The sequence below is a fragment of the Odocoileus virginianus genome, unplaced genomic scaffold (assembly GCF_023699985.2).
Source record: "Odocoileus virginianus isolate 20LAN1187 ecotype Illinois unplaced genomic scaffold, Ovbor_1.2 Unplaced_Contig_2, whole genome shotgun sequence".
Taxonomy (NCBI): Eukaryota; Metazoa; Chordata; class Mammalia; order Artiodactyla; family Cervidae; genus Odocoileus; species Odocoileus virginianus.
In genome coordinates, this window is record NW_027224319.1 from 3,475,255 (window position 1) to 3,500,469 (window position 25,215).

At 49.3% G+C, this 25,215-nt stretch overlaps 1 protein-coding gene across 3 annotated transcripts in view; it reads right to left on the reverse strand.

Moving 5' to 3' along the window:
- Positions 1–25,215, reverse strand: part of SLC6A20 (solute carrier family 6 member 20) — a 50,771-nt gene that overhangs the window by 15,645 nt on the left and 9,911 nt on the right. For all 3 annotated transcript variants that reach the window (XR_011486261.1, XM_020915833.2, XM_020915832.2), the window contains exons 2-7: positions 23,026–23,166; positions 21,378–21,469; positions 17,451–17,678; positions 12,945–13,055; positions 11,817–12,058; positions 10,481–10,643 (exon numbers count right to left, since the gene is read on the reverse strand). Coding sequence is in view for 2 of the 3 variants with exons in the window: in XM_020915833.2 (XP_020771492.2) it covers positions 10,481–10,643; positions 11,817–12,058; positions 12,945–13,055; positions 17,451–17,678; positions 21,378–21,469; positions 23,026–23,166 (977 nt within the window). In the remaining variant the exon portion in view is untranslated. The remainder of the gene's footprint in view (positions 1–10,480; positions 10,644–11,816; positions 12,059–12,944; positions 13,056–17,450; positions 17,679–21,377; positions 21,470–23,025; positions 23,167–25,215) is intronic.

Genomic DNA, 25,215 nt, shown 5'->3' on the forward strand with positions numbered 1-25,215 from the left:
TTCTGCATGAGGTAATCGAAGACAAATTAAAAAATGGGCCAACCTGTGACAAACCAAGGGGAAAATTCACTCAACCTGTGTTTTCCTTTTTAAACCCCCTGGGGGCGCGGGGGTGGGGGGAGGCATCTCGAGTGCTTAGAGAAATGCAAATGAAACCTACAAGGAGGTATCTCCTGGCACCAGTCATTAAAGAGACCACACAGAATATATGATGGAGGGGGCCTGGAGAGAAGGGACCCTGTGCAGTGTATACGTGGAAAAAGGTAAACTCACAGCCAGTATGGAGAGAAGCAGAGAAGGTCCTTAGGAAGGAAAGGTGCAGCTCCCCGAAGATCTGGCAGTGCCACTCCTGCCTGTCCGTCCAAAGAGAAAACCATCGACAGCAATCACACATGGAGTCCACGGCTTTTCCCATCTACCTACAGCAAGCACGTGAACTCCCCATCTGTCCACCGACAGAATAAACATAAGACGTGCACCATCCATAGATGGACTATACTCAGCTCAAAGAATGAAATCTCTATTTACAGCAACATGGATGGAACCGGAGATGATCATACTAGTCAAGTTTGCCAGATAATAAGCATTACATGACACCATTTATAGATGTCACTTTAAAATGGGTACCAGGGGGGTGGTCCTAAGGTGGCGGAGGAATAGGACGGGGAGACCACTTTCTCCCCCACAAATTCATCAAAAGAAACAATTTGAACGCTGAGCAAATTCCACAAAGCAACTTCTGAACACTGGCAGAGGACATCAGGCACCCAGAACGGCAGCCCATTGTCTTCAAAAGGAGGTAGGACAAAATACAAAAGATAAAAAGACAAAAGAGGCAGGGATGGAGATCCGTCCCAGGAAGGGAGAGGTTTCCAAACACCAGGAAACACTCTCACTGGCGGGTCTGTGGGGAATCTTGGAATCTCAGAGAGCAACATAACCGGGAGGCTAAATAAATAAAGCCCACAGATTACGTGCCTAACGGCAACTCCCAGCGCTCAGCCGCCACCAGCAAGCAGGGGCTGAACAGGGGGGGAGTGGGCAGCATTGCTTAGGGTAAGGACAGGGCCCGAATGCCCTGAGGGCAATCTGAGGGAACTAATGTGAGATAGCAACCCAAACTGTGGGATAGCCAGGGGTGGGGAACGGACGCAGAAAGAGAGAACTATCCCGTGAAAAGCCCTAACCTAAGGCACTGCCAGGCCCACTCACAGAACAAAGGACTGAGCGAATACCAGAGGAGAGCTAGCCTGCTGTGGACCGGCCCTTCCCCACTGGGACAAGTAGGTTGGGGGGCAGCCAGAGCCGGAAAGAGGCAAATTGCGGCCCCCGAGAGGCATCCTCTACCAAACTGCAAGCAGGCTCCGTTGCTAACCAAGAGTTCTTGGGATTCTGGACTGTTGACATCCTCCGGGAGGGTCGCAGCCAGAGATCAGCCCCCCGGAAGAGACTCACGGCACACCTGAGAAGGTGTGCCTACTGGACACCCAGAAAACCGAGCAGCTGGGACGGGGGAGGCGATCAGACGCACCCCCACCTGGGGGTGACCGCGCTCCCCAAGCACCTGGTCGCCTGAGCTGCTCGGACCTGGGAAGGGCACAAAATGCAGGCCCAACCGAGTCTGCGCCTTTGTGGAGTACCCGAGAACCTGAGCGGCTTAGACCTGGAAAGGGCACGCAACCAGGACCCGCCTTAGACAGTTTCCCGGCGGAGCAACTGGAGCTTGAGAAGAGTAGACCATGAAAGCACACGCCGTGAGCGGGGGCGAACCCAGTGCGACTGAGACACTGCGAGCGCTCCCCACACGCGCCGGGGATATTTGTTAGCAGTGTTCCTCCTCCCCACAGCACGGCTCAACAAGTGAGCCTAAATAAGTGACCACCTTCGCCCCCTTGTGTCAGGGCGGAAATTAAACACTGAAGAGTCCAGCAACAGAAGAAGCTAAGATAAACAGAGGGAACCGCTTTGGAAGTGACAGGTCAACAGATTAAAACCCTGTAGTTAGCACCGACTACATTGGAAGGGCCTATAGATCTTGAGAAGTATAAGCCGATCAAGGAACTATCTGAAACTGAACTGATCCCACACTGCCCACAACAGCTCCAGAGAAATTCCTAGATATATTTTTACTATTATCATTTTTAATTTTTTTTTATTTTTAAGTCCTCTATTACTCCTTTAATTTTCATTTTTATAACCTACTATTACTTTGCCAAAAAAAAAGACCCTATTTTTAAAGCAAACTTCATATATATATATTTTATAATTTTTGTGACTTTGTTTTGTTAATATTGTATTTTTGAGAGTCTAACCTCTATTTTTAATCTTTGCTTTTTGGTATTTGTTACCAGTTTTGTACCTTTAAGAACCCAGTCTTCAGTACCTATTTTTACTTGGGAGCGAGATCACTGGCCTGATCGCTCTCTCCCCCATTTGACCCTCCCTTACCTCCACCAGGTCGCCTCTATCTGCCCCCCCCCCCCACCCCTTCTCTTCTCTACCCAACTTGGTGAATCTCTTTGTGTGTTCCAGGCTGTGGAGAACACTTAGGGAACTGATTACTGGCTGGATCTGTCTCTCTCCTTTTGATTCCCCCTTTTATCCTCCTGGCCACCTCTGTCTCCTTCCTCCCTCTTCTCCTCTCTGTGTAACCCCGTGAACATCTCTGAGGGGTCCAGACTGTGGAGAGCACATAGGGAAGTGATTACTGGCTAGACTGCTCTCTTTTGATTCCCCCTCTTCTCCTGGGCACTTCTCTCCCCCTCCTCCCTCTTCTCTTCTCCCTGTAACTCTGTGAACCTCTCCAGGCATCCCTCACTGTGGAGAATCTTCTCATCATTAACCTAGATGTTTTATCATCAGTGCTGTATGGATGGAGAAGTCTTGAGGCTACTGTAAGAATAAGACTGAAAACCAGAGGCAGGAGGCTTAAGCCCAAAACCTGAGAACACCAGAGAACTCCTGACTCCAGGGAACATTAATTGATAAGAGATCATCCAAAAGCCTCCATACCTACACTGAAACCAAGCTCCACCCAAGAGCCAACAAGTTCCAGAGCAAGACATACCATGCAAATTCTCCAACAACACAGGAACATAGCCCTGAGCTTTAATATACAGGCTGCCCAAAGTCACACCAAACCCACTGACATCTCAAAACTCACTACTGGACACTTCATTGCACTCCAGAGAGAAGAAATCCAGCTCCACCCACCAGAACACCAATGCAAGCTTCCCTAACCAGGAAACCTTGACAAGCCACTCGTCCAACCCCACCCACAGGGAGGAACCTCCACAATAAAGAGGAACCACAAACTGCCAGAATACAGAAAGGCCACCCCAAACACAGCAATCTAAACAAGATGAAAAGGCAGAGAAATACTCAGCAGGTAAAGGAACAGGATAAATGCCCACCAAACCAAATAAAAGAGGAAGAGATAGGGAATCTACCTGAAAAAGAATTCAGAATAATGATAGTGAAAATGATCCAAAATCTTGAAAACAAAATGGAGTTACAGATAAATAGCCTGGAGACAAGGATTGAGAAGATGCAAGAAATGTTTAACAAGGACCTAGAAGAAATAAAAAAGTCAATATATAATGAATAATGCAATAAATGAGATCAAAAACACTCTGGAGGGAACCAACAGTAGAATAACGGAGGCAGAAGATAGGATAAGTGAGGTAGAAGATAGAATGGTAGAAATAAATGAAGCAGAGAGGAAAAAAGAATTAAAAGAAATGAGGACAACCTCAGAGACCTCTGGGACCATGTTAAACGCCCCAACATTTGAATCATAGGAGTCCCAGAAGAAGAAGACAAAAAGAAAAGCCATGAGAAAATACTCGAGGAGATAACAGTTTAAAAGTTCCCTAAAATGGGGAAGGAAATAGTCACCCAAGTCCAAGAAACCCAGAGAGTCCCAAACAGGATAAAACCAAGGTGAAACACCCCAAGACACATATTAATCAAATTAACAAAGATCAAACATTAAAAGCAGCAAGGGAAAAACAACAACATACAAGGGGATTCCCATAAGGGTAACAGCTGATCTTTCAATAGAAACTCTTCAGGCCAGAAGGGAATGGCAGGACATACTTAAAGTGATGAAAGAGAAAAACCTACAACCCAGATTACTGTACCCAGCAAGGATCTCATTCAGATATGAAGGAGAATTCAAAAGCTTTACAGACAAGCAAAAGCTGAGAGAATTCAGCACCACCAAACCAGCTCTTCAACAAATGCTAAAGGATCTTCTCTAGACAGGAAACACAGAAAGTGTGTATAAACTTGAACCCAAAACAACAAAGTAAATGGCAACAGAATCATCAGTTCAGTTCAGTTGCTCAGTCATGTCCGACTCTCTGCGACCCCATGAATCACAGCACACCAGGCCTCTCTGTCCATCACCAACTCCCAGAGTCTACTCAAACTCATGTCCATCGAGTCAGTGATGCCATCCAGCCATCTCATCCTCTGTCAACCCCTTCTCCTCCTGCCCCCAATCCCTCCCAGCATCAGGGTCTTTTCCAATGAGTCAACTCTTCGCATGAGGTGGCCGAAAAGTATTGGAGTTTCAGCTTCAGCATCAGTCCTTCCAATGAACACCCAGGACTGATCTGCTTTAGGATGGACTGGTTGGATCTCCTTGCAGTCCAAGGGACTCTCAAGAGTCTTCTCCAACACCACAGTTCAAAAGCATCAATTTTTCAGCGCTCAGCTTTCTTCACAGTCCAACTCTCACATCCATACATGACCACTGGAAAAACCATAGCCTTGACTAGATGGACCTTTGTTGGCAAAGTAATGTCTCTGCTTTTTAATATGCTATCTAGGTTGGTCATACTTATCAATAATTACCTTAAATGTAAATGGGTTGAATGCCCCAACCAAAAGACAAAGACTGGCTGAATGGATACAAAAACAAGACCCCTATATATGCTGTCTACAAGAGACCCACCTCAAAACAAGGGACACATACAGACTGAAAGTGAAGGGCTGGAAAAAGATATTCCATGCAAATAGAGACCAAAAGAAAGCAGGAGTAGCAATACTCATATCAGATAAAATAGACTTTAAAACAAAGGCTGTGAAAAGAGACAAAGGAGGACACTACATAATGATCAAAGGATCGATGCAAGAAGAAGATATGACAATTGTAAATATATATGCACCCAACACAGGAGCACCACAATATGTTAAGGCAAATGCTAGCAAGTATGAAAGGGGAAATTAATAATAACACAATAATAGTGGGAGACGTTAATACCCCACTCACACCTACGGATAGATCAACTAAACAGAAAATTAACAAGGGAACACAAACTAAATGACACAATGGACCAGCTAGACCTAATTGATATCTATAGGACATTTCATCCCAAAACAATGAATTTCACCTTTTTCTCAAGTGTGCACATGGAACCTTCTCCAGGATAGATCACATCCTGGGCCATAAATCTAGCCTTGGTAAAGTAAAAAAAAAACTGAAATCATTCCAAGCATCTTTTCTGACCACAATGCAGTAAGATGTCAATTATAGGAGAAAAACTATTAAAAATTTCAACATAGGGAGGCTGAACAACATGCTGCTGAATAACCAACAAGTCACAGAAGAAATAAAAAAAGAAATCAAAATATGCATAGAAATGAATGAAAATACAACAACCCAAAACCTATGGGACACTGTAAGAGCAGTGCTAAGGGGAAGGTTCATAGCAATACAGGCTTACCTCAAGAAACAAGAAAAAAGTCAAATAAATAACACTGCACCTAAAGCAACTAGAAAAGGAAGAAATGAAGAACCCCAGGGTTAGTAGAAGGAAAGAAATCTTAAAAATTAGGGCAGAAATAAATGCAAAAGAAACAAAAGAGACCATAGCAAAAATCAACAAAGAAACAAAAATCATCAAGAAAAAAGGGAGAAGAATCAAATCAACAAAATTAGAAATGAAAATGGAGAAGTCACAACAGACAACACAGAAATACAAAGGATCATAAGAGACTACTATCAGCAACTATATGCCAATAAAATGGACAACTTGGAAGAAATGGACAAATTCTTAGTAAAAGTACAACTTTCCAAAACTGAACCAGGAAGAAATAGAAAATCTTAACAGACCCATCACAAGCATGGAAATTGAAACTGTAATCAGAAATCTTCCAGCAAACAAAAGCCCAGGACCAGATGGCTTCACAGCTGAATTCTACCAAAAATTTAGAGAAGAGCTAACACTTATCCTACTCAAACTCTTCCAGAAAACTGCAGAAAGGTAAACTTCCAAACTCATTCAATGAGGCCACCATCACCCTAATACCAAAACCAGACAAAGATGCCACAAAAAAAGAAAACTACAGGCCACTATCACTGATGAATACAGATGCAAAAATCCTTAACAAAATTATACCAAACAGAATCCAACAACATATTAAAAAGATCATACATCATGACCAAGTGGGCTTTATCCCAGGGATGCAAGGATTATTCAGTATCTGCAAATCAATCAACATAATACACATTAACAAATTTAAAGATAAAAACCATATGATTATATCAATAGATGCAGAGAAAGCCTTTGACAAAATTCAACATCCATTTATGATAAAAACCCTCCAGAAAGCAGGAATAGAAGGAACATACCTCAACATAATAAAAGCTATATATGACAAACCCACAGCAAACATCCTCAATGGTGAAAAATTGAAAGCATTTCCCCTAAAGTCAGGAACAAGACAAGGGTGCCCACTCTCACTCACCACTCCTGTTCAATATAGTTTTGGAAGTTTTGGCCACAGCAATCAGAGCAGAAAAAGAAATAAAAGGAATCCAGATTGGAAAAGAAGAAGTAAAACTCTCACTGTTTGCAGATGACATGATCCTCTACATAGAAAACCCTAAAGACTCCACCAGAAAATTACTAGAGCTAATCAATGAATATAGTAAAGTTGCAGGATATAAAATTAACACAGAGAAATCCCTTGCATTCCTATACACTAACAATGAGAAAACAGAGAAATTAAGGAAACAATTCCATTCACCATTGCAATGAAAAGAATAAAATACTTAGGAATATATCTACCTAAAGAAACAAAAGACCTATATATAGAAAACTATAAAACACTGATGAAAGAAATCAAAGAGGACACAAATAGATGGAGAAATATACCATGTTCATGGATTGGAAGAATCAATATAGTGAAAATGAGTATACTACCCAAAGCAATCTATAGATTCAATGCAATCCCTATCAAGCTACCAATGGTATTTTTCAGAGAACTAGAACAAATAATTTCACAATTTGTATGGAAATACAAAAAAACCTCGAATAGCCAAAGCAATCTCGAGAAAGAAGAATGGAACTGGAGGAATCAACCTGCCAGACTTCAGCCTATACTACAAAGCCGCAGTCATCAAGGCAGTATGACACTGGCACAAAGACAGAAATATAGATCAATGGAACAAAATAGAAAGCCCAGAGATAAATCCATGCACCTATGGACACCTTATCTTTGACAAAGGAGGCAAAAATATACAATGGAGAAAAGACAATCTCTTTAACAAGTGGTGCCTGGGAAAACTGGTCAACCACTTGTAAAATGAAACTAGAACACTTTCTAACACCATACACAAAAATAAATTCAAAATGGATTAAAGATCTAAATGTAAGACCAGAAACTATAAAACTCCTAGAGGAGAACATAGGCAAAACACTCTCTGACATAAATCACAGCAGGATCCTCTATGACCCACATCCCAGAATTTCAGAAATAAAAGCAAAAATAAATGGGACCTAATGAAACTTAAAAGCTTTTGCACAACAAAGGAAACTATAAGCAAGGTGAAAAGACAGCCCTCAGATTGGGAGAAAATAATAGCAAATGAAGCAACAGACAAAGGATTAATCTCAAAAATATACAAGCAACTCCTGCAGCTCAATTCCAGAAAAATAAATGACCCAATCAAAAAATGGGCCAAAGAACTAAACAGACATTTCTCCAAGGACGACATAGAGATGGCTAACAAACACATGAAAAGATGCTCAACATCACTCATTATCAGAGAAATGCAAATCAAAACCACAATGAGGTACCATTATACGCCAGTCAGGATGGCTGCTATCCAAAAGTCTACAAGCAATAAATGCTGGAGAGGGTGTGGAGAAAAGGGAACCCTCTTACACTGTTGGTGGGAATGCAAACTAGTACAGCCACTATGGAGAACAGTGTGGAGATTCCTTAAAAAACTGGAAATAGAACTGCCATATGACCCAGCAATCCCACTGTTGGGCATACACACCGAGGAAACCAGAATTGAAAGAGACACGTGTACCCCAATGTTCATCGCAGCACTGTTTATAATAGCCAGGACATGGAAGCAACCTAGATGTCCATCAGCAGATGAATGGATAAGGAAGCTGTGGTACATACACACAATGGAATATTACTCAGCCATTAAAAAGAACACATTTGAATCAGTTCTAATGAGGTGGATGAAACTGGAACCTATTATACAGAGTGAAGTAAGCCAGAAAGAAAAACATCAATACAGTATACTAACGCATATATATGGAATTTAGAAAGATAGTAATGATAACCCAATATGCGAAATAGCAAGAGAGACACAGATGTATAGAACAGTCTTTTGGACTCTGTGGCAGAGGGCGAGGGCGGGATGATTTGGGAGAATGGCATTGAAACATGCATATATGAAACAGATCACCAGTCCAGGTTTGATGGATGAGACAAGTGCTCAGGGCTGGTGCACTGGGATGACCCAGAGGGATGGGATGGGGAGGGAAGTGGAAGGGGGGTTCAGGATGGGGAACACATGTACACCCGTGGCTGATTCATGTCAGTGTATGGCAAAACCACTACAATATTGTAAAGTAATTAGCCTCCAATTAAAATGAATAAATTTAAAAAAAAAAATAAATAAAATGGATACCAATGTAGTTGTTTACAAAATAGCAACCGACTCGTAGATTTAGAAAAGAAACTTATGGTTACCACAGGGGAAAACTCAGGTCAGGGAAGTATAAATTTTAAAGTTGGAATTAATACATACACACTAATATATATATATAAGAGGTATCAAATATACCTACTCTATAACACAGGAAATGGTACTCTACGGTCTTTAATAACCTATATGGGAAAAGAATCTGATAAATAATAGATATACTTTTATGTATAACTGTTTGAAGTTGATGAATACCCAAAACAAACACAATAGTGTAAACCAACTTTACTCATTATAAAATAATATTATATTAATAATAATTTACAAAATATAATGAAAAGGAATTTTCTATGAAAGAAGAAAGTCACAAACATTGAGAATATTCTTGTGATTGCCTGAGGGTGCTGAGGAAGGTTGAATTGGGAGTTAGAACCTGGAGATGAAAACTTTTATACACACACACACACACACACACACACATCTATTGATATATCGGATAAACAAGGTAATATTTATAGCACAAGGAACTGTATTCAGTAATCTATAATAACCCTTAATGCAAAAGAATATAGAAAAAAATTTGTGTGTAACTGAATCACTGTGATGTTTATAAGAAAATAACAGATTTTAAATTAAGCAGAGTTCAATTTTTTTTTTTTTTACATTTTTAAAAATAGAGGTCCCAGCATAGCAATTTAATTCTGTAGAATGTATATAAGAGTGATTTTTGAAGCAGAAATTTTTTTGAAAAACCCAAATATGTATCAGTAAGGAAGTTCACAGAGAATCCTCTGGGGGTCTAGCTGGGGACTCCAGGCCTCCTGTGCTGGTGGCTCAGGTTCAATCAAGTGTGGGATATTTATGATAGAGCAAAATGTCACTCTCATAATGAATGAATGGAAGTCCATATGTATCCCCATAGAGCAATCTCAAATAAAATGCTGAATGAGAAAGATCTCTCTCAGGACCACTTCTTTCCACTTAAAAACTGCCAAGAAAAATAACAGCATTACCCATGACATATATATGGGTATATGTCATGGTATAAGTCATCAAAATGAAGTTTCTGGGCTCTGGGAGTAGAATAGATTTTTCGGGAGAGTAACAAAGAGAATTCTACCCTTGTCCCTAAAATTTTCTTTCCTTTAACATAAAAAAGAAAATCTAGCCCCAAATTGACAAAATGTTTAGATTTTTCACTCTGAGAGGTGGACAGGTGGGTGTTTGTTTAATTACTCTTCATCCTTTCCTCTATTTTTAAATTTTGAAAAGAGCCAAGTTAAGAAACAAGGGACACAGGGGTCCCAAAGGAACTGTGTAGGGACTGGGATCCCCGTGCAGCACCCGGGAGAGTGGTGGGCAGGGCCCTCGTCCTCTAAGAGGCGCAGGGAAGAAAATTCAGTTTTCCCTGATTTTCATGGGGTGTGTGTACCCCTCAAGGTGCCCCTTCTCATGGGCAGGGTCAAAGGCCCCCTATGAAGCATGCGGGTGAAGCAAGTCAAGATTTTGCCAGCAGCTCACCGTCTCCAGCTCCGATTCCAAGCTGCAGTTTCTAATCTGTGGGAACACCTCGCTGTACTTGCTGGGGTAGGCAGACGCCAGGTAATCTTTCACTTGCTCCAGGTTGTTGGCTGTCAAAAAGCCATCTTCAAGGTCGAAAGAATTGGTCAGCAGCAGAATCACCCTGCAGAGTGGAGCAGCTGATTACAAAGGTCGCTGTCGCCAAACCCTCTCCCACCTAGGGAATGTGTTGACTGGTGAGCTTTTAAAGGACAGGGTGATTGTAAATGACTTTGAAGGAGCCTCAGACAGAAACAGTGATGACCAAAGGAACCAAACCCACACAGCTGGGTGGGCTGTTTTAATCTCTGGACCAGCATTGTCGGGCAAGTTCTACATCAGTGCTCTCCAACCTCGTACCCACTAACCACGTGTGGCCAGTGAGTACTCGAATGAGGCTAGTGCCACTGAGGCTGATCTAAACTACCTTACACTGAGGTGGAAACCAGTCTTAAATCAAGAACGGATGCTTTTGAACTGTGGTGCTGGAGAAGGTTCTTGTGAGTGCCTTGGACAGCAAAAGATTAAACCAGTCAATCCTAAAGGAAATCAACCCTGAATATTCATTGGAAGGACTGATGCTGAAGCTCCAATACTCTGGCCACCTGATGCAAAGAGCCAACTCACTGGAAAAGACCCTGATGCTGGGAAAGACTGAAGGCAGGAGGAGAAGGGGGTGACAGAGGATGAGATGGTTGGATGGCATCACTGACTCAATGGATGAGTTTGAGCAAACTCAGGGAGACAGTGAAGGGCAGGGAAGCCTGGTGTGCTGCAGTTCATGGGGTGGCCAAGTCAGACACGACTTAGCCACTGAACAACAACAAAACAAAATTTTAGCTAATGTTAAATCAATTTACATTTACATTTGTAAATAGCCCCTTGTAGCTAGGGATTGCTGTACCGGACAGCATACCTTCTGGATGATGTTTCTTATGTTTTGGGTAAGGGGGCACCAGAAAGATTCTGTAAGCTCCATGGCTCAGCTGGGGAGCTCTTGGTTACTTCTGAGGCGGGGGAGATGGGGCAGAAGAAACTGGTTTCTTACGTATTGAATGCTGTATTGGTGCTATAAGTGCTCTGAATACACTGCCCTCATCCCCTTAAGCAGACGCTGGTGAGTCTGATTTAAATCCTTGATCGAGGGCAGCAAAGACAGTGCCCTTTGCCCCAAGGGGTATCAAAATACCCCCTTGATTTCTGGGATCTGCCTCTTCTCAGAGGCCCTTCAGCTCAGGCCTTTACAGGCTCACTGCCCGCCTTCAGGCCTGGGGCACACCAGACGACTCAGGCTTACTTGTTCAAGCAGCTCTCGTAGTTGAAGGTGGCCTTGAAGCCATAGATGGAGAAGGTGACGATGCTGGCAAAGATGGACGTGGAGCTGTTGATGATGGACACGATGATGGCGTGCTTCTGGCAGTTGTTGGAGGGCTCGTTGTAGCTGGCGAAAGCGATGAGGCTCCCGAACCCCAGGCCGAGCGAGAAGAAGATCTGGGTGGCTGCATTGATCCAGGCCTTGGGGTTGGCCAGCTGCTCCATCTGTGGGGAGCAGTTGGTGGGGGAAAGCCAGTGGGGACAGGGTGGGTGAACCCCAGGTGGGAACCCCAGGCTCTCAGACCAGCAGGGGGAGGGGGCCCAGAGAGGGGAAGGAACGGGTCTGTGGCACACAGCCAGCCGGGGCAGGCCTGAGGCTCGAACCCAGTCCTCCTGGCCCCGCCTGTGCCCCGCCAGGTTCTCAGCAGATAAAAGACATCCTCAAGTCACACCCCTCACTGCCTCTTACCCAGAGGAGACGGTGTCGGATAAAAGTTTTCAAAGGAATTGAGCCCCTGATCCATGACCCAGACGCTGCATGGGTCTCCACCTCCAGAAATGGAGGTGCTGGTGCCGAAGGCTGAGTTGTACCCAGCACTGACATTAGAGGCAATGCTGCTACAGTCATATTGTTTCCAGGGACCAGACTTGCTAAATGACTGTCCTGTCCCAAAGGCAACAGTGGCCCTCTTGATGGGCATCAGCTATGGGGCAGGATCACGGGGGCCCTGCCGTGTGTGGACTCAGCCCCATAGGGAAAGGGGTGCCTGGAAGTGCGAGCAGGAGCATGAGCTGACTGCAGGGATGCTGCCGGTGAACAACTTGGTCCGCAGCTGGAGCGGAGGGTTGGGGTGAGACTGGGGCAAAGGCCAGATGTGGGGCTGGGGCAGCAGAGGTTGAGGGCAGGGAGGACAAGCATGTAGGTGGACCACAGAGTCAGGCCCCAGAATTCACAGGCGTGGGGGCTCCCTGGCTGAGGACATGGAAGCCACGACCCTCACTGCCTGGCGGGCTCACATCCTCTTCCCTGAGTTCACGACTGCTCCACCCATCCTGGAGGGTGGGGGGATGAATGGGGGTACCCTTGGGGCCCCTCCCCTCCAGCCCATACCTTGGGAGTGAACATGTACGCCAGGCCGTTGGTGGCTCCGTGGAGCGTGAGGCCCCTGACCAGGTAGATGATGAGCACACAGTAGGGCAGCAGTGCCGTGAAGTATACCACCTACGGGCACCAGAGCACAGAGTCAGCTCCCTGGAGGAGCGGGCACTACGGGGCCCTCAGGCCCAAGGCAGGCAGACCCGCCATCCCCACGGAACGCCGCAGCACCATCTTGGCTGTCTGGGGAACCGGCAGCTGGGAAGGTATTGTGGTTCTTGGTCAGACACGGGTTCTGAGTTTGGGAAACTGGGTGGTGAACATGGATGCCCACGCGTGTGGCCCCCAGGAAATCTCTTGTTCAGTGGAGAAGAGGGAACAGGTCCTGGAATCCTCTGTCCTCCAGTCTCCCTTCAACTCAACCTTATTCCAGAAAGGACTCGAGGCTGCCCACAGGAATACATCATGAGATATCAGTGTAAAAACAAAACGTGGGCAGCCCAGGAAGATGAGCCCCAAGGAAAAGACGGCTCACGGAATAGGTGAGGTGCTACCCAGTTTCTGGGCCAGACTGATCTCTGAGCTTCCTCGTGACCCAAGCAGAGCAGGAAGCAGTCCCTTACAGGATTTATATCGCCTCTGAAAGGAAAAAAAACACCAAAAAACCAGGAGCTTGGAGGAAGGTCAGGTACCCCCAGGACTGGGGCCTGAGACAAGCTTGGACATGAGTGTATAAAGGAAAAGCAGTGTCATTTGGTATTCCTGTGAAAAATACAATAGAAATTCAAAGGTTTTTATGAAAGGCCTCACTTCCACGGGCTTTTTTTTTTTTTTTTTTAACGGTAAGAAGTGGATTTATTCAGAGGGAAGCACACCCCACCTCAGAAGGCGAGAGAGGCCTTCCACGGGCTTTAAAGGTGCATATCAGTGGAATTTGTCAACCAGTTCTTTCCCTGCTAATGTATGTCATGGGTTCACTGATGTTTGATCTTTGATTTTCATGGTAGCTTTGGAAGTAGCCTCTCAACGCCGGGCAATTTTTTCACAAAGTCTCACAATAGAGACCTTCAAGTGCACAGATGCCCACACAGGGCTGGAATTTGTTTTTCTGCAGATCAACTTGTATGTGCACCAAAGCCCCTTTTCAAGCACTTTGCAAATTTGTTTGTTTGCTTGGTTATTTTGTTTGGCGGTGGGTGGAGGGGTATTGTTTTGGGGGGTTTTTTCTTTTTTTTTTTTTAAGTAAAAGCAGTTCCCTTCATGTTTGGGTCCCTCTGTGAGAAACAGCTGGTGACTCAAGTCCAGCTGCACCCGGCCCTCCATGCCCACTGAGGTGCAGCACTATCGCCCCATGGATTTCCAAGGACACCCGCGTGGTGCTCTGCCCTCTGATCCTGGGGATGGCAGGCAGACGCCGGGCGTGTCTTCTACGATGCTTCCTAAGTGAGGATATTGTAACTTGAGATGAGTAACACATCCACATGAGATTACACAAAGATAAACCAGGTTCAAGATGGGAATGGGCAGGTGGAAAGAGAGGGCATCTGGCCAGTGAGCTGAAGGAAAGCAAGGGGAGGGTGACCGTGGTCTGTGACCCGCGGGCGCTTAGAGGGCACAGCGGCCCCCGGTTCCTAGAGGACACAGAGTCAGCCCTTGGTGCCGCCCCGCTTCACCTCAGGTGAACAAGTCTCCTGGAAATCTCTCTTCAGTCGAGACCAGGCTGGCTCACTTCTCCCCAGTCAGGGAAGCTAGAAGGACTGCTGGATATGTGATCCAGCCTAAAGAACTTGGAAAGACCATTTCTCAATAATCTGAAAACAAACCTTGGAGGGGAAGAAAGCAGAGTCCGACAAAGAAGGCCAGTATACAGCACACAGGCTTTAACAAAGTTCACCCCATAAATAGAGCTGTTGGGAGCTCCTATGACTCAGTAACAACTACAACAAGAACACAACCCGATCCAAAGATGGGCAGAAGCCCTGAACAGACATGTTCCCAAAGACATACAGATGGACAACAGGCACATGAAAAGACGTTCAACACCACTAGTCATTAGAGAGATCAAAACTACAATGAGGCATCACCTCACACCGGTCAGAATGGCCATCATTAAAAAGTCTACAAATAACAAAATGCTGGAGAGGGTGTGGAGAAAAGGGAACTCTCCTACACTGTTGATGAGAATGTAAGACGGTACAGCCACTAGGGGAAACAATATGGAGGTGCCTCAGAAAACTAACAACAGAATTGCCATAGGACCCAGCAGTCCCACTCCTGGGCATATATTCAGACAAAACCAACATTAAAAAAGATACATGCAGCCTTATGTTCACAGCAGCACTATTTACAATAGCCAAGACATGGGAACAACCTAAATGTCCATCAACAGATGAATAAAGACCATGTGATATATGTAAACAATGGACTATTGTTCAGCCATAAAGAGAATGAAATCATGCCATTTGCAGCCACGTGGATGGACCCAGAAGTTATACTAACTGAAATCAGAAAGAGAAAGACAAATACCATATGATATCACTTATATGTGGAATCTAAAATATGACACAAATGAACCTGTCTACAAAACAGAAACAGACCCACAGATTTGTGGTTGCTAAGAAGAAATGAGGGTGGGAGAAGGTTGGACTGGGAGTCTGGGATTAGCCGATGCAAACTACAAAATACATATGTGTGTATGTATATATATATATATATATATAATGGATAAACAACAAGGTCCTATTGTCTAGCACAGGATGCACTAAATATCCTGTAATAAACCACAATGGAAAAGAATATTCATAACTGAATCACTTTGCTGTATACCATAAATTAACAGCTGTTGGGGCACTTTTGTCATGGAGAGGGGCGTGGCTCAAGCCGAGGAAATAGACAAGAAGAAGAAGTAAGTTTTCATGTCATGACATGTCCTCATTTGGCAAGTTTCTCAGTGATCTGGAAAAGGGATGGCCTCGCTGAATCTCCACGTTTGCAGATACTGCCCTCAGATCTTCTGGATCATGTTCATTCATGATAATTTCGCAGAGGCCAGTTGTGAAACCTTTTTTCTGATCATAAAATATCCTCCAAACTTCAAGATGGGACAGAGTGAGTTGTTGTAGAATCTCAGGTTTTTGATGGTGAGATGGGGGTTATTGGGATTAAGATGCTGGCCATCACGGGGCCCTGAAAACTGAAAGAAGATATCCTACTAGACATGGTACTAGGGTGTCACCGGACACCTAAAATACTGGGGGTAGTTCTGGTCTTGAAGACTCAAGAAACACACAGTTGGGGGGACTACCCTGGTGATCCAGTGGTCACGAATCTGCCTTCTGGTGCAGGGGACGGGGGTTTGATCCCTGGTTGGAGAACTAGGATCCTACATGCTGTGGAGCAACTAAACTGGCACACCATAACTCCTGAGACCACACGCCACCGCTGGAGAGAGGCGCACACACCACATGGAAAGATGCCACACGCTACAGTGAGGACTGCATGCCACGACTAAGACTAGCACAGCCATTAATAAACAAACCAGTGTTAGAGGCACAAGGTGGGGCTGGAGAAGGCAACCGGGCTGGTCAGGAGGAAGAGGACAGGTGGGCTCTTACGACCTTCAGAAGGGAAAAGCCGGGATTGATTGAGTCATGAAAAGTGTGGGCCAACAGGAGGTGTTCAATTGAAAATGACAGGGAGTTTCTGGGGCAAAGTGGGGTCTGCCTGACTCTGCCCTCTGCTCTGTGCCCTTAGGCAGGACTTCACCTCTGAAAGCCTCAGGTGAGTGGACAGTGAGATCTCCTGTGAAGGCCTGAAGACTGAAACAACGTGCGTGTCCCACCCATGATGGATGCACTGTGAGGTGTGACTGGGCACGAGGTGGGCACATGCGTGCCCGTAGCATCTGCTGCAGCTGGAGAGACGGGAGGTGAGGGGAACCCTCCAGGAAGGCATTCCACCCGGAGCGGGTCAGAGAAACGTCTCTGCTCCGGCAGGACCATAAACTTAGGGACACACCAAAGAGAAAAGGTTTCTAATCAGGCCTGATAGTTCTCTAGGTCATGGAAAGCAGCTTGGACCAAAGGTTCTGCGGCTCAGCTGCTCATAGGGTCACCTGGAGAGCCTTTAAAGTCCCAGTGCTCAGAGGTACCCCTCACGGACCATCTCGGAAGCTCTGAGGGTCGGACCAGACACCCGAGTTCTAGAGGCTCTCCCCGCGGTGCGGCTCAGTGCAGCGTGTGTCGGGGACGCGCGTCGACATGACAAGTTTTCACAGAAAGGAAAACTAAGTCGCGCTACCTGGCACCCCTTGGGTGGTCCGGGCAGGGCACTGGGACAGACATGCTCATCTTTCCGGGGACGGGGGAGGTCCGCATTTTGAGATTCAGGGCTGTGACCTGCAGGACCGCTGGCCGTCTCTGGCGGCTAGACTCGTTCCAGTATCACCGTCCGCCCCTCCTCCCCAGCGCCGACCGCGGAGGGGCCTCACCACTGCCCGGCCGCTAACCCCCCAAGTCCTACCTTGCCGGTGGACGCAGTGCCCCGCAGGACGCACAGGTACACCACCAGCCAGGCCAGGACGAGGCACAGCGCCGGCTCCCACTGCACTGCCCCGCTCTCCTGGATGGACGGCGAGATGTTGAGCGTCTTCCGGTACCAGAAGTACTGCGTGGAGGAGGCCTTCTCGCACTCCTCCACGTAGCCCGTGCGGTTGCCGTTCAGTGGGCACACGGACCACGGCAGCGGGTCCTGCGGGTCAAAAGCACCGTTACACTCAGCGGTGCGGGCGGAGGCCAAAGGTCGGGGTGGGAGGACGGGAGGCGGCCCGAGGGGAGGCTCTTGGAAGAGGTCGCTGGTCCCCGAAGGGCAGGAGCTCCTGAAGGCAGACAGGGAGACAAAGGCTCTCCCCCACCCCTGGGCACAGGCGGGCAGGGGCCCCACACTCCCAGCGACCCCATGGGTGTCTGCTGAAAACGTCTCAGCTCCATGGTGGGTGGGAGAGAACGAATCAAAGGGACAATGGCCAGACCATCTATCACAAATGAACTCTGACCCACAACCTCGGTAGCCTCCAGCCCAGGAACCCAAAGCACAGCGCCTGCAGTCAGCTCGGAGTGGTCAGGACTTGGTCACTGACTGCAGCTTTCTGAACCTGTCTTCCCTCCAACTCAGGACCAAGAGGAAAAAGCCAGAGACCCTCCCCTAACCAGTCACACACCCAACACAATTCCCCAGTGCTCTGCCTGCCCTGGAGTCTCTGTCAAATGCAAGTCATGGGACTCCCTCGTTAGACCAAGCTATGGATAAACAGCCTCTGCTTGCTCTCATCTGGGTGGTCTTTATTTCCACCAGCGCCTAGCAAATCCCAGCAGGAATAAGACTTGGGTCCTGCCCTCGTTACCAAGGTGGAGACGGGCATTTCCTAACAGTCACTGTGTCTGCAAGTCCGAGGGGGCTGTGGTTCGTCCCCACCACAGCCTTCTTCTGTATCTAAGACAGAAGGTACTGATGGCTCCCGTTGAGCCTGAGTTAAGCTACACCTAAAGCGGTTCCACTCCTGGACTTTGCAGGTAGAACCTTACTGGTTTCTGTAGTTTCTGGGGCTTCTGTTTCAGCTAGTTCCAGCTGGGTTCTCTCTCCCTTAGCAACCAGAGCGCCTAAATGGTGCAGGGGTGATGAACATGACCCAAGGCCAAGAGCTAAAGAGAAGTGCAGAGCTGCGTGGGGGAGGGGAGGGGGGTTAGGGTCCCACCTCTGCTCTGCCACAACCAGCCCCTGATTGGATCAGATTTCATGAGACAAACACTCCCCGCAGACAGAAGCAAATCTAACCCCAATGGGTTCAACCCCTATATTTCACAGGAAACAGAAATGAGCCCAACAGCATTACCTGATGGGCAAGGGCCACTCTGCTGGTAAGGAGCTGGAGCCCACGTCGGTCACCTGCAAAGTGCTTAGGCCCTGTGCTGCTGGGACCCCTGACAGAAACCGACCCCTCCGAGCCGGTTTCTAGTTTTGACCTAAAATGCTCCCAAAGGTGACCACCAGCAGCCCCCCTCGAGAGGCAGCACCCTCTGCCCCTGCCCGCGACCTGGGCTGACCTGTGACTTGCTCTGACCCACAGGAGGCACTGAAGTGAAGCCGCGTGACCTCCTGGCCTCACATCCGAGGCCTTGCAGCTTTTACTTTCACCTACGCAGGTGGACCAGCGCCCTGCAGACCCTCGGGCTGGACTACTGAGCGAGGGGGACTCGTGGAGAGAATGGCCGCGAGGAGTAAACCGAGGTGTAGTGACAACCAGGACCGCTCCCCATCAGGCGGGGGGTCCCTGAGGACCTGAAGCCCAGACCACAGCCCCCCGGCTCTGCCTGGCCTGGGGGCACTGACTGCGTCCACTCACTGCATTGCTGCTGTTCAGCACAGGCTGGTTGCCAACCTTGGCTACACGCACATGACTTAAATCACTCAGAGGAAGGGAGGCTTTCAAAACTGATGCCCAGGCTGCGTTGGCAGTGACTCAGATTTCACTGGTCTGGGTGCGGCCTGGGTCTCAGAGTTTTAAAAGTTCCCCCGGGTGATCCCAGGACGCAGCCAGCACGGAGAAGCTTTAAGTATGGAAGGACTTAGACTGACCACTTCTCAGCACCCAGCCCCTCTCCCCCTGAATCACTAGGTGAGGAAGCTGAGATCCCTGCATTCACATGCTTATTAGCCTGGAGCTCCCATGGGGAAAAGCTGGGAAGCCCGACTTGGTTGGACCAGAGCACAGACCCCGTGGCCAGGCTGCTGCATCCAGCCTTCCAGCTTCGCAAGGCCCCTCTGGAGCCTGGGGCACCAGCACCACAGGGTGTGGTCGTGATTACACAAGGGGACAGTTCTAACGTGCTGGTGGCGCTAGCTGGCCCAGAGCAAGCGTGAGTGAGTGTCTGCAGCTGGAGGTACTGTCATTCCTATGGGGCCATGGAGGAGGCCTCATGGCAGAGGGGTAGGGGAGAGGTGTATGGACCTGTGAAGGCTGGAATGAATGGTCAAGTGATTTCCAGGAATCCCTGACTTTTACACTTCTGAGGGTTAGAAAATGGTACCCCCTTATTTATATACTTTGCCTTTGGAAAACGGTCAAATCATCTTGATTGTTACAAGAACACACAATGCGTCCACTTTCGGAAAATGGCCTTAAGGATGCCTCTATGTATATACAATGCCTGCAGCATGTATGGCAACCCCTTAGTTGGAATGGCATTGTGCAGTGCACAACCTGCTCAACCATACATGACAGCCCAGCACAGAGGAAGGAAGTGGTCACTGGAGACCATTACTCTCCAATAGGCTGGAGAGTAGAGGAGCTGCCCTGCTTCTACCCAGAAGGTGGAGGAGAGGCAAGGTTGTGACTAGTCTTCATGGAACTCTAGGTTGAGCCAGGGGAGGAAGAGGAGGCATAGCTAAGCTCAGGGCAGAGTCCTTCCTATCAGGGCATTCTCCAACGAGAATGGACCTGGGTGTGGCAGAGTGGAAAGCTACAGCTGGATGTGGATATAGCACATTCTATATCTATAGATGCCAGCTCCTGACTACTGAGGTCATTCACCCAAGCATTCCTTGGGGCCCCAAAAACCCAAGGGTGTACTCAAATGCTCCAGAGACTGGCCTCACAAGCTGGGGTCTGTTCAGAGTCCACGACCAGGCCCATTTGGCTTCTGACCTTGGAGACAGGGTCTGGCTCGTGAAGGCCTGGCTCAGAGGCGAAGAGAGAGACATCCCCCCAGCGGGTTCCCGTCTCCTCCCCGTCCCCCGTCTGGGAAGAGGCTGAGGTGCAGGATGCCGCAGGAGGAGGGGCCCTGGGAGCGGACGGGCAGACTCTGAGGAAAAGATGTGAACACAGGCCACGGAGGGGAAGCTTCAGACACGAAGACCACCCCCCTCAGTGTGGAATTAGGGTCCTCTCTTCTCCACAAGTCCCAGTCCCTTCCCCATTTTCTACAATGAGCATCAACTAGGGCTATCATCAGAAATGCATTTTTCAACTGTGTATCTCTGGGAAGAGCCGCTATTGTGTTATAGGGTGACAGTGGTCCTTCTAGGAGAACTTTTGCAAAGACAAGGAGGGGCCAGGCTAGCGTCAGAAACCTGGAGGACACGTGATGAGAGGCAGGAAGTGGAAAGAGGAGGGAGGCCACGTGGTCATGCTCAGTGGGGGGGCCCTTCCCCATCAGCTCTCCCCACGGTTTCCCCCTGGCCCAGCAGGCAGCGGTTCTTAATATTTTGGAGGGGGGTGGTCACATCCTTCAGAGCGCACCTGATGAAATCTGTGGGCCCGCTCTCCAAAAATGTACGCACACATCGCACAAACAGCAGGGGTCCCCGGATCCCCGGCTCGGAAGCCCTCTGCTTGGTCCAGGGTACCCGGCCGCTCCCCTCCCGTTCCGGCCCCAGCCCGCGTCCGCTCACCTGGAAGGAGTGGAAGAGGTACCAGAAGGCCCAGGCGTTGATGACGTTGTAGTACGTGCAGAGGAAGAAGGACACCAACACGCTGGCCACACCTGCAGAGACGGGCGCGGGGCCTGAGCAGCGCCGCACGCCCCGCGCGCTTCCTAAGGCTCGTCTCTCCCTTTGCCGCCCTCTCCCCGGCGCCGCTGCCCTGGGTGCTCTTCTAGGGGCCTGACAACCGTCCTGCGGAGCGACCTCAGGCCCACCTTGCAGAGGGGGAAGCCGACACACAGCATTTGCCGGAGGCCACGCTGCTCCCAAGTGGTGGAGCTGGGATTCGCACCTTGCCCGAGAAGCGCTTCCTCACTGATGCCGGACGTCAGGGCTGCGCCCTCCTCGGCCTACCTACAGCGGGGTCACTGGTGCCAAACCCTCCCCGGTGGTGGTGGGGAGCAGGCTGCGAGGGGTGTCAGGCGTGGAGGGGACGGGGGCTGCCCCTGAGCTGGCCAGGCCTGCGGGGAACCAGTTGGGGTGCCAGGGGACCGGAGCAGAGTGTGGGGGTCTGGAGCGCCACTGCGTGCCTCCAGGCCCGGCCCCCACTCCAGGACCTCTCCTCGGGCCTTCCCCTGCCCCCACCCCGCCTCGCAGAGCTGGCTGGTAATCATTCACCAGCATCCCCGGCTGGCACCCACATCTGGTGTTTTTCCTATTAGGCCACAGACGCTGCCTCGGAGAAGCCCTCTGTGATTGACGGCTCGGGCAGATCGTAAAACCACACACCTCTGTGTTAAAAATTAACAGCCATTCAAGACAAGGTGGCAGTTCCGCTTGGATGTGTGAGGCCTCTGGACACACTTCTGCACCCGAGATAATACGTGCTAGTTCACACGCGCCCTGTTCCTAAAACTTTCCTGTGTTTTCCTGTTTCCCTTTCTGCCTGGGGTGTGGGTGTGGGGGGTGTGTGTGAGGTGAGCAGAACAGACCGTAGCCACTGCTGGCCAAAGTTCGTCCTGCTCCCAGGGGAGCCTGGCACACCAGGGCCACGCTGGGCAAGCGAAGATCCCGCGAGGGCACCCCAGACACCGGCTGAAAGTAACTCAGGAGGCGGGAGGGAAGGCAGTGCCCCTCTTGAGACTCACTGGACCCCTGCTTCCATGCACTAGAGATGTTGACAGCACCCCACAAGCCCTCTGGTGTGATGACAGTTAGTGCGCTCACACTCACGCGGGCCAGCACCTAGCACGGAGCAGGTGCTCGCTGATGGGGGAGGCGTCAGAAATCGGCAGGAGCGATTGTATGGTTCCCTCGATGGCTGATGGAATGGCCCAGACACTGTTACAGTTCTAGTCTTGGGCGGTTCCTTTCTGTGTGTGTGAGTGTGTGCAGTCGTTCAGTCATGTCTGACTCTTTGAGACCCTCTGGACTGTAGCCAGCCAGGCTCCTCTGTCCATGGGACTGTTCAGGCAAGAATACTGGCAAGCCATCAGTAGCGTGAGGTGATCGCTCAGTGGCGTCCGAGTCTTGGTGAATACCGCAGTGGGTTGCCGTTTTCTCCTCCAGCGGGTATTTTCGAACCCGCGTCTCCCGAGTTGGCAGGTGGACTCCGTTCTGTGGAGTCACTGGAGAAGCCCTACTTCCCTGTCCCGGGGGGCTGGGGGCGCCCACTTACCGACGCCGCTGAGGTAGGGGCTGACGGTCCTCCAGGCCCCGATGCTGCCCTGGCGCATGTGCTGCCCCACCGCCAGCTCCAGGTACAGCAGCGGCATACCCTCCACGACCAGCATGACGACGTAGGGCACCAGGAAGCTCCCTGCGGCGGCCAGAGACGAAGCCGAAGCCGGCCGTCACCGGGGGCTCCCCCGGGGACTCCCCCGCACACCCTCCCCACTCCCCCATTCTACTCCCCGCTTCCTTCTCCTAACTTTCCGTTCATCCATCCATTCTTAAACACAGTTTTAAAATGGATTCTATTGATTTTTGGCTGTGCTGGGTCTTCGTTGCTGCACCTGGGCTTTCTCTGGTTGCAGCGAGCGGGGGCCACTCTCCAGCTGCGGTGAGCAGGCTTCAGTAGCTGTGGCTCCCCGGGGCTCTAGAGCTCAGGTTCAGCAGTCGTGGCGAAGGGGCTCAGTTGCTCTGTGGCATGTGGGGTCTTCCCAGACCAGGGATGGAACCCATGTCTCTTGCATTGGATTCTTTTTACCAGAGAACCACCAAGGAGGCCCCATATATCCATTCCTGTATTTTACCTTTTCCCCAGAACACATCCTCCTACCTGTCTACTCAGCCTCCATCCTTCCACCGACCCACTCTTCTGTCTGTCCATCCACCCATCCTTCTAGCCTTTTATCTTTCGACTCATCATTCCATCCATGGATCACATGCGGCTATATCAGTCCTTAACATTTCTAAATACTTCCATCCTGCGTGCTAACTTGCCGCTGTTCCAAGACCCCTGCGCGCCTTCAGTGCCTCAGCGGCCCCCGCCTCTGCCGGAAACCCCGTTCCATTTCTCCTAAAGCAACTAATGGCTGCTCAGAGCCCGGACCGCTGTGTTAACTGTTCTGAACACCCCTCAGTCCAGCCGGATGGCCACCCACCTCCACGTACTTCCTTTGGGCTTTTCACGGGCCCGCCTGCTGCCCCACACGGGGCGCTACCCGAAACAGGAGTCTCACCGAACACTTCCTCTGGCCAGGCCCCGAGCTGAGTGTGGGGAGGATGGGAGAACGGCAGCCCTGCTTCCTGCCCATGAGGGGTCACCCGGGCAGAAGAATTGCAGTGGCCTCATGATTGTTGAGAGCCACAGTACTCCGCAGGGGCTATGTCTTCAGAGATGAGGTCGGGGCTTGATAGGTATGCGTAAAGACAAGGGCCCCCAGTAGACAGAACCCAGGCCACCGCCTCCTGTGAAAGAGCACTTCTGTTGTACGCATGTCTGTTTTATACAGTGGCTCTCAGCCTAAACTTCCATTTTAATAACAGGTTACCAAGTGGCTCAGTGGTAAAGAATCATCTGCAATGCAGGAGATGCAGGTTCTATCCCTGGGTCGGGGTGATGGAGAAGGAAATGGCAACCCAGTCCAGTATTGCCTGGGAAATCCCATGGACCAAGGAGCCTGGTGGGCTACAGTCCATGGGGTCGCAGAGTCGGACATGACTGAGCGACTGCACACCACCGCCGTTATGACTAGTACAGACTTTAAACCCACTGGTTCCCAAAGAGCCATCAGCAGACAAGCACCCTTGGCGATAGTGGGGACCAGGGTGAGTGAACAGAGCTAAGACAGGGCCCCCATCCCCAGACGCAGGGAAAGAGGCTGGCAGCCTGCTGGAGGGGGCGTCCCCCAGCCCAGCTGCCCCACTGTTTCTGCTGTTGGTCCCGTCTCCTCCTCCTCCACACACCCTCGGACACGTCCCCCAGCTCCTGGCTCCTTGGCAGTGGACCTGAAAAAGGTTCACTGGGAGAGGAGGGCAGGACTTCTGATTAAAAGAAAACCCTGACCCTACAGATGCAGGGATTAAGGGCTGCTTACAGAAGGAACTGGCTCTGGAAGTATTAAGGTATACACAGTACATATGCTCAGAGACACATCTAATATTCACAAAAATGCTCCCTTGGGGACTGGTCTGCTGGTTCAGACCAGTGGTTAAGAACCCGCCTTCCAATGCAGGGTCCTCGGGTTCACTCCCTGGTCAGGGAACTAGGGTCCTGCATGCCACGGGGCAACTAAGCCCGTGGGCCGCAAGAAAGACTCTGCGTCCCGCAACACTAGATGCCATGTGCAGCAAGCAAGATCCAGCACAGCCAAATAGGTTTTTTTTTAAAAAAGCCTCCACTGTACACACGTGCTGTCCTATA